The 10,640-nt window shown below is 40.1% G+C and overlaps 1 protein-coding gene across 5 annotated transcripts in view; it reads left to right on the top strand.

Annotated features, from left to right (window-relative positions):
* SNAP47 (synaptosome associated protein 47) overlaps positions 1 to 10,640 on the top strand; it is a 28,433-nt gene that overhangs the window by 4,026 nt on the left and 13,767 nt on the right. For all 5 annotated transcript variants that reach the window (XM_085302778.1, XM_085302777.1, XM_085302780.1 and 2 more), the window contains 2 exons: positions 2,682 to 3,237; positions 8,553 to 9,037. In XM_085302778.1, coding sequence (XP_085158904.1) covers positions 2,682 to 3,237; positions 8,553 to 9,037 — 1,041 coding nt within the window. The remainder of the gene's footprint in view (positions 1 to 2,681; positions 3,238 to 8,552; positions 9,038 to 10,640) is intronic.

Raw genomic sequence — 10,640 nt, 5'->3', positions numbered from 1 at the left:
CTTTAGGATTCCTAGACATTTCATTAAGGTGAGCAGATCATACTGAAGTCAAAGGTGTAATTGGTGTCAGTATAAATTGTCTGTGTCTGGACTGGGGTTTTGTGCTGAAGGTCTTAACTTTTCATTTGTTGTGCTGTATAAGTAGTAGAATAGCTTGAGATAATGTTATAACATTAGTCTGTAAATTGTGCTCTGACACATAAAAGGCTTTGAAAAATAATACGTGAGTAATTGAATTACCATTACTTAATGGCTCTTCACAAGGAAGTTTTGGCATGTAATTGATCTTTAACGTTCATGCTGAAAACTCTAGGATTATGAAGGAAATGTTACAGGAAACAACCTGACCCTTGGATACAAGAAGCATCCTGGGGAGTAGGGGAAGAGACAGAGCCCTAGCTACATTTCACTGAAATTACAGTTCCAAATTTGAGATTGTTTTGAAGGAAGCAAGTCTGGTCTGAAGCACGTGACAGCTCCATGTTTTCTTGCTGGAATTCCAGGTAGCAGTGAGTAAGTCTTACAGGATTAATGCTGGGTCATCAAATGACATCACTGGCTTCCAGCAAAGCGTGGGCTGTCAGAGAGGTGCAATGAAATCACTGTTGCCCTTAATGTTGTGTTGCTTCATACTGAGCTGAACAGTGTTTGTTCTATTGTACCTTTTAAGCCTCTCTCCGTTCTTCTGCTGCCTGTGGTGCTACCAGATTTGCTCCGTTGCTCTGCCTGCAGCACGTCTTTCAATACCACTATGATGTCTTTTTCATCTTGGCTTTCATTTGGGCCAAGAAGATTTTTCTCAGTAGCAGAGCTAAATTATTTTCACTCCTTCCCAAACTCTTTCTCAACATCTTTGATAGTGACTGAGCAACATCAAATATTTCACAGATGAAAAACTACCAACTTTGAGTTTTGTTTTGACAGCATTGTTCTGCCTGCCAAACTTCTTGTGTTCAGTGGGCCCTCCTTCACACCTGTTGATTCAATTACTTTTTTTTTTTTTTTGAGATGGATCCATATTGCACAGTCTTTACTATGTTGTATTTCCTGTTCTTCTTGCTGTTCTGTTGCATTACTTCTGCAGCTAATGGGTTCCTGGACATTTGTCCCAAACACTGCATGCAACTCAGTGAGTTTTCTCCTCAGGTAATTACCTCTGTCTCTCCTGTTTCCTTTCTACATCAAGATGTACATGCTGTACAGACAAAACACACCTTTTTTGAAGATGCCCAGCTGCTGCACGCACATACTCAAATGTGCTTTGAGTCAGGGACTTCTTAATCTCAGCCAGAATGAGCTTAGGGAAAGAAGGAAAAGCTGCTGTGAGGCATGAGCTTTACTTGCTTCCCTTGTCTTGGAAATCTTGTACGTGGTTGAGCAGCTGGCTATGATTCAAACAGCCTCTCCCATCAAAACATCCCTCTTGACATTTGGCATTGAACCTCCCTTGTTCGTTACCATCTTTCGTGCTGGTCGTATGGAGTCATAGTTTAAAGGACCTTGAGGCTTTGGGGAAGAAAATAGTGTCAGTGCTAGTGTTGTGGCCCTGTATGTCTAAGCACAAAAGTGTGTAGGGAGAGGTAGAATCTCTGAGACCAATTGACGTAGTTGAAGGAAAAGGATGGGAGAATATGTGAGCTTTCTGAATAGTATCTTTTTTTTTTTTTTTTTTTCAAACAGGTTGTAGAAAGATTTTATCACTCCATAAAACCAATATGGTCATTGAAACCAAAAGTTTCAGTATCTACTTGAGGTTTTGTAACTTAAGGGTTGTTTGTAAGTTTTTACTGAGACCCAGAGTGAGGGCCTGAGATAACTGTGGTTTCTGAAGAATATTATTCCATTTATAAACTGGATATTTCTTTTCCTCAATAATTGTGAGTTCTGATCAGTGGGAGGTTTTGATTTCACCCATGCTGAATATGTTGGCTAGACATAATGATGTGTATTTGTAACATATCTGAGTGTTGATAACTCAGACTGGAAGGGAAAGGAGTGGTCATCAATTGTGATTCTTGTGGATATGTATTGAAGAGCTTGTATTTTGACACTTTGAGTTTTTTCTTCAGTACCTATTGGTGTATGGGAAGTTTACATCTAATGATGAGTATGATAAAGTTGGGGAGAGAATTTTGAAGGGTGGGGAGAGAATGTGGGACGTGGGAAACTTATTACATGATCATTTTCAAGTAAAAAGTGTATGTGAAAAACTCAAGAAAACTAGTAAAATTTTGTTCTGTAATTTCCACTCCACTTTAATCTAAATGTTCATATGTATATGTTTATATATTTATCTAATTATAAAGTGCCTCCCCTGTCCAAAGCACTCAGAGCACAGCAGATATTAAATGTCCAGTGTTAATCCAACAGTAATTTGTGAGTGTGTTTTTAAGTTGTGCTGAAACTTGAGACGATCATAAGGGAGGCAGTGCTGTTATGGAGCGGGCAATATTTCTAACAGTCCTATTTTGAAAGAGCAAGTCTTTCTGAAATAAATATTCAGATGGCTGGGGATGGTTACAAAATTTCATAATTTGCCTGCAACTATTTCCATACCTGTCTTGTGTGCACACCTGAAAGGATGTAGTGAGAATCTAGGAAGTCAGCTGTGAACTGAATTAATTATTTATGAGGAGTTGATAAGGATCACTTTTTGCATATTTTTCCCTCTCTCATTCTAGTTTCTCCCTCTGGCTTTGAGAGTGTTGCTCTTGCAGAAGAGCATCTACACGGCGAGCTGATGAACGAAGAGATACGTATCCATAGCTGGCCCTGTTCTTACTACTTGGACACCAGCAAGCAATGGATCTCCGGCAGACTCTCACTGACTCCTGTTGCTATCAAATTTACAGCTGACAAAACTGGTGAACTTTTGGTCAGCTTCCACCTTTCTAGTATCAGTGAGATCAAGAAAGAATCTTCAAATTTAATCTTTAGTTCCCTCACCATCTTAGAGAAGAATACCAAGCACTGGTTTAGTTCTCTCCAACCGAACAGAAATGTGGTGTTCAACATCCTTGAGCATTTCTGGAGGGAGCGGTTACTGTCAAACCAGGTGGCAGGAGCAGAAGCTGGGGCTCTGCAGTCAACAAAAGGAAAGGAACTGACTGGCTTATTGGCAGGTTCACAGAAACGGTTGGAGGACACGGCAAAAGTGCTGCATTATCAGGGCGAGCAGTTTGATAACATCATGAGAGGACTCAACAAAATCGAAGGCGATATGGATGTAGCAGACAGGTACAGTAGCATCCTCTGAGCTAAGTAGTAGTTGCAGGATTGTACTGTACGTGTCTAGAACTTGCGGGACAAATCCACATAGCTCTTTAGACCTAAACTGTGTTGACTTTCAGTGAAAGCTCAAGCACGTGATGGTCTTCTGTAGGTCTGGTGGTTGTTATAAGACTTTGTTTCTCTGTTTCTGTCCTCCATTCTGTCTCTTTCTCCCTCAGGAAATTGTACTTGTGTCTTTATGCCTGTCCTCTGTCCTTCAGATAACTTTGGAAGCCCTTTGTGGAATTTAGCCATAATTGGCAGAATGGTAGATATCTCCAAAATATTAAATACTGGTAATCTTTGAGAAAATAGGCAGCTAGTTACAGGAAAAAGCATTTCGTTCTTCTGTAAATGCCCCCACTGAAAGACAGGCTATGGAGCTCTGGTTCTTATTAGATGTCCTAGAATACACACAGAGGAGAAATATTGGTCATTGTGTTTGGTTAATTTTGCCAGTAATGGAGCAGCCAGTTTTATACTTCAGTTCTGCTATTCTGGTCTTTTTGAAAGAATATGGTGAATATGGCAGGTGGGATGGTGACTTGGAGACAGTTTCCTAGAGTTAGTAGGAGACAACTTCTCAATGTGTAAAAATAACTCTTTCAGCTGCTCTTTGCCCACAGAGTATATGTAGGTGAGGGCTCTGTATTTCCCCTTTCCTTCAAAAGAACTTAACTGCCCAGCTAGGAGCAGCAGTGAGGACTGGGTCTGTGATACAGAGGTAGTCAGAGAAATGGCTGTAGAAACAGTGGTCCCTTATTTGTGTTTTAAAATTGCACTGATTCTAGCGTTATATGAAATACTCTCTGCCTTTAGATCTCTGAGGAATTAGTTCATAGGTGTAAGGAAAAAATGGACCATCTTGTGCAATGCTGAACAAACTGCTGAGCCCTGTCTACAGGCTGGTGATATGGGCTTGTGTGTCTTCCCCACCACATTTGTGGTAGTCTCAGTGAGGCATTTAAGCCAAGTAATTCCAAAAAATTAGCCACTAAGTGCTGCGTTTAATAAGAGATATGGAGCATGTTTGAGATGTTGCATGTCTTTAGTTGTTGCAGGACTCAGTGTGAACAGTAAAGGGTTTGTATCTCAGAACACTTTGACTTTGCTATTTGGTGATTAACATTTAAAGTGAATTTTTCTATGCTATTTTGTGTGCTGCAAGTTGGATTCAACAGCAGTCCAAAATAGACAGTAAGGTTAAGAGTAGTATTGTAATGTTTGAAGATATGTAGCTATGAGGTTCTTTGTGGAACCTCAGACAGCTGCATGAAGAAACAAACACGATAAAGTTCAAACTAGTTTCTCTTGGAAGAAACATCTGTTTTTAGATGGGTATCATGTCTAAGAAAGTGTTGATTTCGCAGTGATTCTGGCAATATTCTTTATGCCCTTTAATGAAAAGCCAAGATAACTGAAAGCTTCAGCAATAGCTTTTAAAGCTCTGTAGCAATAAACAATGAATAGGAAAATAAATACCTGCTCATTGTTTTTGGAAGAGAGTTTTGTTATGGGTTAAGATGCATTGGGAGGTATTATTTGTCTTCAAGATTCTGAAGAGTTATATACTGTGATTTAAAGATGGAAAAACAAACGAAGACATTCAGCAAATGTTTGCTGAGATTCTGTTTTATCTGCAGTATCTTAGAGTTTAGCCAGCTTGCTCCCAGACTAAAACAGAGTCCTGAAGCCATTAGCCTGTATTTGATTTGCACTGTGCTTTTTGGGGAGTTCTAACACTTATTTTCTAATATAGTTTGTATCTGTATGTATGTTTTTCTGTAAAGCTGTATCTTTTCAGATTTCTTCTCTTAAACCAATGGCATCTTTCTTCACTTCCCTAAATAATGCAGAAAAGAGGGAGGATAATGATCAAAGCTTTTTTGATTACTACATGTTAGTTAATTCAGCACAGATAAACGTATTCACTTCAATGTCTTTGGCTTTTGCTTTGTATAAAATCTTGGTGAGAAATAACTACATGGATAATATGATGCAGGACCATTTTTGCATGTGTTGCAGGTAACGTACAGAAGGAAGTTTTAGTTATATTTGCGTTAGTTGAAGGTTGTGTGAGCAACACCAGTGTGTTAATGGTGTCCTTTTTAAAAAGAATTGGGATGGCCACTTTATGAACCTTTTGTATTTAAAATTTTGGTTAACTTTATCTTGTCTGTATTTGTGAGTTATTTTGGATTATTAATTCTGCTGAATGTGCTGTGCACGAGATTCTGCACTTGCATATGCCTGGGTACATGCAGCTGGCTTCAGTGGAATTGCATGGAGGTAAGCAGAGCTGAATCCCTCATGCTAGCTGTTGTTCATAAACCAAAAATAAGTGTAAATCCAGATTCACTGGTTCCATTTTAAAATATTCATATCAGGGAGCAAGGTACTTTGTTTGCAAATTTTCATTTTAAGGAGTGATTATATAGTTTGTTAATATACTTGTGCTGACTTCTCTGCGGAAGCCAAGAGAAGCTGACTAGACCCTTAAGTCTGCATAACAGAAAAAGTTTTCCGATGAATCCAGTGTCGCATGACCAGAATGCCAGTCCCTTGAGAAGGAGGGGAGAAGATGGGCAAGGGGATAAAGCAATAAAAAGAGCAAATGCACGTGCTTTTCCTGTAGGAAATGCAATGAAACAAACCTATTTTGCGTGAAGAATTTACTAAGTCCTCATAAGATGTCATTGCCTTAAAGTACCTTGTTGTAACTCAGTCATACACTAAGAGGAGGATGGAAAACATGTTTTATGTTCTGTAGAAATGAGATCAGGTCAGATGTGTCTATTTAGTTACAGTAGGCACATTAGAGTGACTTTTAATTTGGAAGATAGTGTGTCCTAACAGGGCCTTGTTTTGTGCTCCTTCTGTGTTTTTTTTTTCCCAGTTATTCTCTGTGTTGAACTTCAGTTGAACCTAAATCTGTGATACTGTATCATTTCAAAATCTGTTATTGTAGAGCTTTGTTAACTTTTTTTTAAGGAGTGTCACAGTATTTTCAGAGGGCAGCTGAGAGCTCCAGACCCATTACTCATCTCACATGCTATCTACATAAATATTTGATGTTCATACTGTAGTCGGGAGTAGACTTTCCTTCTGCCTCCCTCTGTTATTCATGAATTCAGTGGTTTATGGAATATGACTTTTTTACAGTATTACTTTTCTGCTTTTCCTAGCAGATTAATTTCCTTAAGCAGATCTATTTTGAAGCTGGTGCAGAACTTTGATAGCAAGGAGCCAAAGTGTGTTCACTTAAAGCTTCCCTTTTTTTCAGATTAGACTGTGTTTGCAGCCAAATTAAATAGGATTTAAAAATTGCAAAGTCTTCTGTAGAACTGCTCTGATTCTCTCACAGAAAATAAATTACTACAAAAAGTATCTTGGGAATAGCATTGCTATGGCGTGTGTTTTATTGGGCAGTACTTTTCTAGAGCAAACTTGAAAGCAAATTAAATCAACTTACTCCCCAAAATACCAAGAAAGTAGTAATGCTTTGTATTTCAGTCTGATAAGGCTTTTATCTCTGAGATTTATGTCATTAATAGTCCTTTGGAGCATTATGAAATGAAAGTGCTTTATTAAGCATATCTTTATGTGTTATCTGACTTTAGTTGGAGTGTCCTCTGCAATTCGTATGTCAGTGGAACATGCCTGGTTGCTAAATAGCCTGTAGGGTACCTATGGCTAGGAAGAGACAATTCTCGTTTGGTTTAACCTTCTTTGGAGCTGTTCTTTTGGTTTGGTTTAAACAGAACCTCTTCCCTCCCACCAGTTAATTGAGAACCCGTTCGTGCCTTCAGGGACAGCATTCCTTTTCTGCCCGGTAATTGATGGACAGGCTGAGAAACCTTGGTCCTGGTGGCCTGCAAGCCTGTTTGTTTTGTAGGATGCTTCCAGCCAGCTTGCTGCTGTTTTCCAGAGGTGCCTGGGTAGGGTTATTTGAGCAGCAGATGCATCCCAGAAAGCTGATTGCCTTTCCTACACCTGTCTGCAGCTAGAGATGGGCACCAGAAGCTTTTGTGAGTGAGAGGCGAGGTGGCTGCTTGCCCAGTTCCTGGTGGGAAAATGGGTTGCGTAGTTGGAGAGGGGGATATGCAGTTAATTGTGAAGGGAGATGTAGCTGGCCCCAAATACTTCCTTCCAGGCCCTGAGGCTGAGGGAGATGTAGCTGGCCCCAAATACTTCCTTCCAGGCCCTGAGGCTGAGTCATCCTGCTATACAGAAGCCTCCTAGATGCAAGTATGTCTTTACCTCTGACCCGTCTAGACCTAGAGAGAGAGGTGCTCACAGATGAGCAGCACAGCTGTTTGGAAAATTAAACTAAAATTACTGTCTTTCCCCTCATTCCTATTTTTTCAGTGGAAAGACTGCCTGTGAAGCTTAGACCCAAAGAGATCCATGATGTTCATTCATCCTCAGGGGAAGACTCCAGAAGAGAGAATGGGCTGTGCTGATAAATAAATAAAAAAAAAAAAAAAGGCAACAGCATTATCATGTCCCATGTCTCATTATTCCTTCCTTTTAGTTGTATGCACGCATGTTGTGTCATTCTTGCCTGCAGCTGATGAACTTAGGTGCTTGCTGTTCATCTTCATGGTTAGAGATAAGGAGCTTGACCCTCTGTGTTCTGGCTGTAATGTGGTAGTACTGTCTGTCTTGGGGAAGTTGCTTAATTCCTCCTAAAGCGAATCCAGTTATCTTTAAGCTATGGCACTGATTTGCCTGTCTCCATAGGGAGCTATGCCAATATTGAAGGTGAGGTTGAACTTAGTATGGGCAATCTCTGTTTGGCATTTCTGCCTGAGCTTTGCACCTGCGTTGTTATAACTAGCAACAGAAATTTAGGAGTGGGACAAAGCAAAGGGTGGCAACAACCTATGGGGCTGAGGCAGAGAGGAATAGAAAAATGCAGAAGGACTGAGTGCCAAGTGTGGAAACACCGAGCTAAAAGGCAGTGTTAGCTCAACAGATGGATGTAAATTGGCCTGAGTAGATCTAGTTGGAAGCTGGATTTCTCACATGAGAACAATATGGTTCTGGGACTGCTTTCCAATGTAACAGCAGATGCATGCAGGAAAGCTGGGGTTTTTGTTTGTTTTTTTTTTTTTAATGGATGAATCCTGGTTAGTTGTGAATATGATTAAATGTGAAATAAGAGTGCTGGATTCAATAATAAGAAATCTTTGCATCTGTGGTAATTTGCTTTGAATTGGTGGGGTAGCGTGACCCACCAACTGCCTTTCGTTCTTCTAACACTCTCTTTTCTTCTCTAGGTTGTTGACTGAACTTGAATCTCCTTCTTGGTGGCCGTTTAGCAGCAAGCTCTGGAAAGCGCCATTGGAAGCCAAGCCAAAGGAAACTGCCACAGTTTCCGATTCAAAGAACCAGGAAGGAATCATAATTAGAATTCCAGTTATTATCACCCACAGAACAGACTCAAATGTCAAGCCAGGAAAACTCACGCTCCTTGCTTCTGGCCTGGAAATCAGTGACTGCAATTCTCAGGTCATTCACCGCTTTGAATCAAAAGATGTCGATGATATCAGAGTTCATACGCCATATGAAATCAGTGTTCGACAGAGATTTATTGGTAAGCCTGACACATCTTACCGGCTGCTGTCAGCGAAGATGCCAGAAGCAATCCCGGTCTTGGAGATGCAGTTTAGCAAGAAGATACAGTTTTTAGAAGATGCCCTGGGATTTGTTGGTGCGAGGAAGTCTCCACAGGTAGATTTGGGGACCTCTATTTGGCGAGCAGGTATGTGGCAGACAGTGAGTGATCCTTCACTAAGCAAAAACACTAGCTCTGAAAGCTTCCAAGTGGTTTTCAAACTCAGAATATTGAATGATGTTTACAGGGCAAGGCCTTTCCTCCCTGCCCTAGCACTGAGACTATGTTGATGATAAAATGTGAGGGAAAAAAACCTGCTAGTTGACTTTAAGCCCTCTTGGCAAGAGGCAGAATATGAGGGTAGAGGTGACAGAAGTGTGTCGTCCTGTTTGAATATATTTGGATTTACTTTCTCAGGGATACTTCAGCAAAATATGTGAGCGTAGATGCTGAATCTTGAGGTATCTCTAGGGGCCTGACTGTTGGAACATGGCCTCTTTAGTGTTACACTCTCAGCTGCTTCATTTTAACTCCAATATCCTTTCCCCTGCCCCCTCCACCCCAATGTCACCAATATTATGACCCCCTGTGAAAAGGGTAAATCCACTCTACTTTCCTGACTGCATGCTTCGGAGTCCTGTATTATTGCTGTTTTACTTTTGGCAGTTTGTAGCTGGAAGCATCTCTGTATTAAACCCATTTTCCAGTTAATTGCAGAAAAGTTTATAACAAACTTCCAATTCAACAAGCTTTTAAGTTATATGTGGGATAAACATTATGCTAATTTTCCTTTCCAAAAAATTGAATTTAGTTGAGAAGTTCTTGTTTTTTGGATTAAAGAAGCAACTGAGTTTGGTTTTCTGAGATTTTAGATCTCTGATGAGATGAATGTGTAGTTCCGTTGTTTTAAGAAAACATAGCAGGAACTGAAAACCTTCACAACAATAATAAAATTCCGTACTACTATTGCTTTTTCTAAGGTTCTGTATGAAGTTTTCTTTGTAATCCAAGCCTAGATTCACTTGGAGAGCTGGTCAGTCTTTGTCTTTAAGAATTTAATTCTATAAAAACACGACTGGAAGTTCTCTTTTTCTTAATGGACAGTGACAGAAGAACAAATCTGTGAATGGATTGATTGCCAATGTATTAAAAATGAGGAGAAAAATGATAGAGTAAAACAATAGATGAAACTATTTCTGTGCACCAAGCTAAAACTGGACTTCAGCAGGAAGGATGATATTCTCTTGTTGACGAGCCATCAAGGGCCACAGCTTGGAAAAGCTTATTAATTTTTAAGGAAGTAAGTCTTGGGCATCTGGCACTAAAATGTCAGCACAACAACTTAGAGGAAAAACAACCTGCTGGTTTCTTAAGCACTGAGTTATTCCAGCAAATTGGTGTTTAGTTCCTGATGGTCTTAAGGTTGGTTACATAAAATAATTGGTTATACAGCCCTACTGTGCTTAATTTCCCACTGCTCTGCTCTGTTTGCATCTGAGTCAGTGAGTCAAGGATATTGCTCTCCTACCCCCACCTGCATTTGGACTGTTTAATTTGGAAATGTCAGTGAAGAGAACTAGAGGTTATGGAAATCATGACTTCTCCAGCTCCACCAAAACCCTTGTTTGTTCCTTTCTCGGAGCCTGTCGCTCTCCGGCTTCAGTCGCAAGATGGCAGTCACGGACCGTGTTTTAGCCTTGTGGGGTTTTTCCATGGCTGCTCACGTGGTGGAAATAGTGGGTTTTTTTTC

This window comes from Rhea americana, unplaced genomic scaffold, assembly GCF_003343005.1.
Source record: "Rhea americana isolate MKP2758 unplaced genomic scaffold, rheAme1 scaffold_192, whole genome shotgun sequence".
In the NCBI taxonomy this organism is placed as follows: Eukaryota; Metazoa; Chordata; class Aves; order Rheiformes; family Rheidae; genus Rhea; species Rhea americana.
Note: the sequence above shows the minus strand (reverse complement) of the source record. Positions and strands in the feature narration are given on the sequence as shown.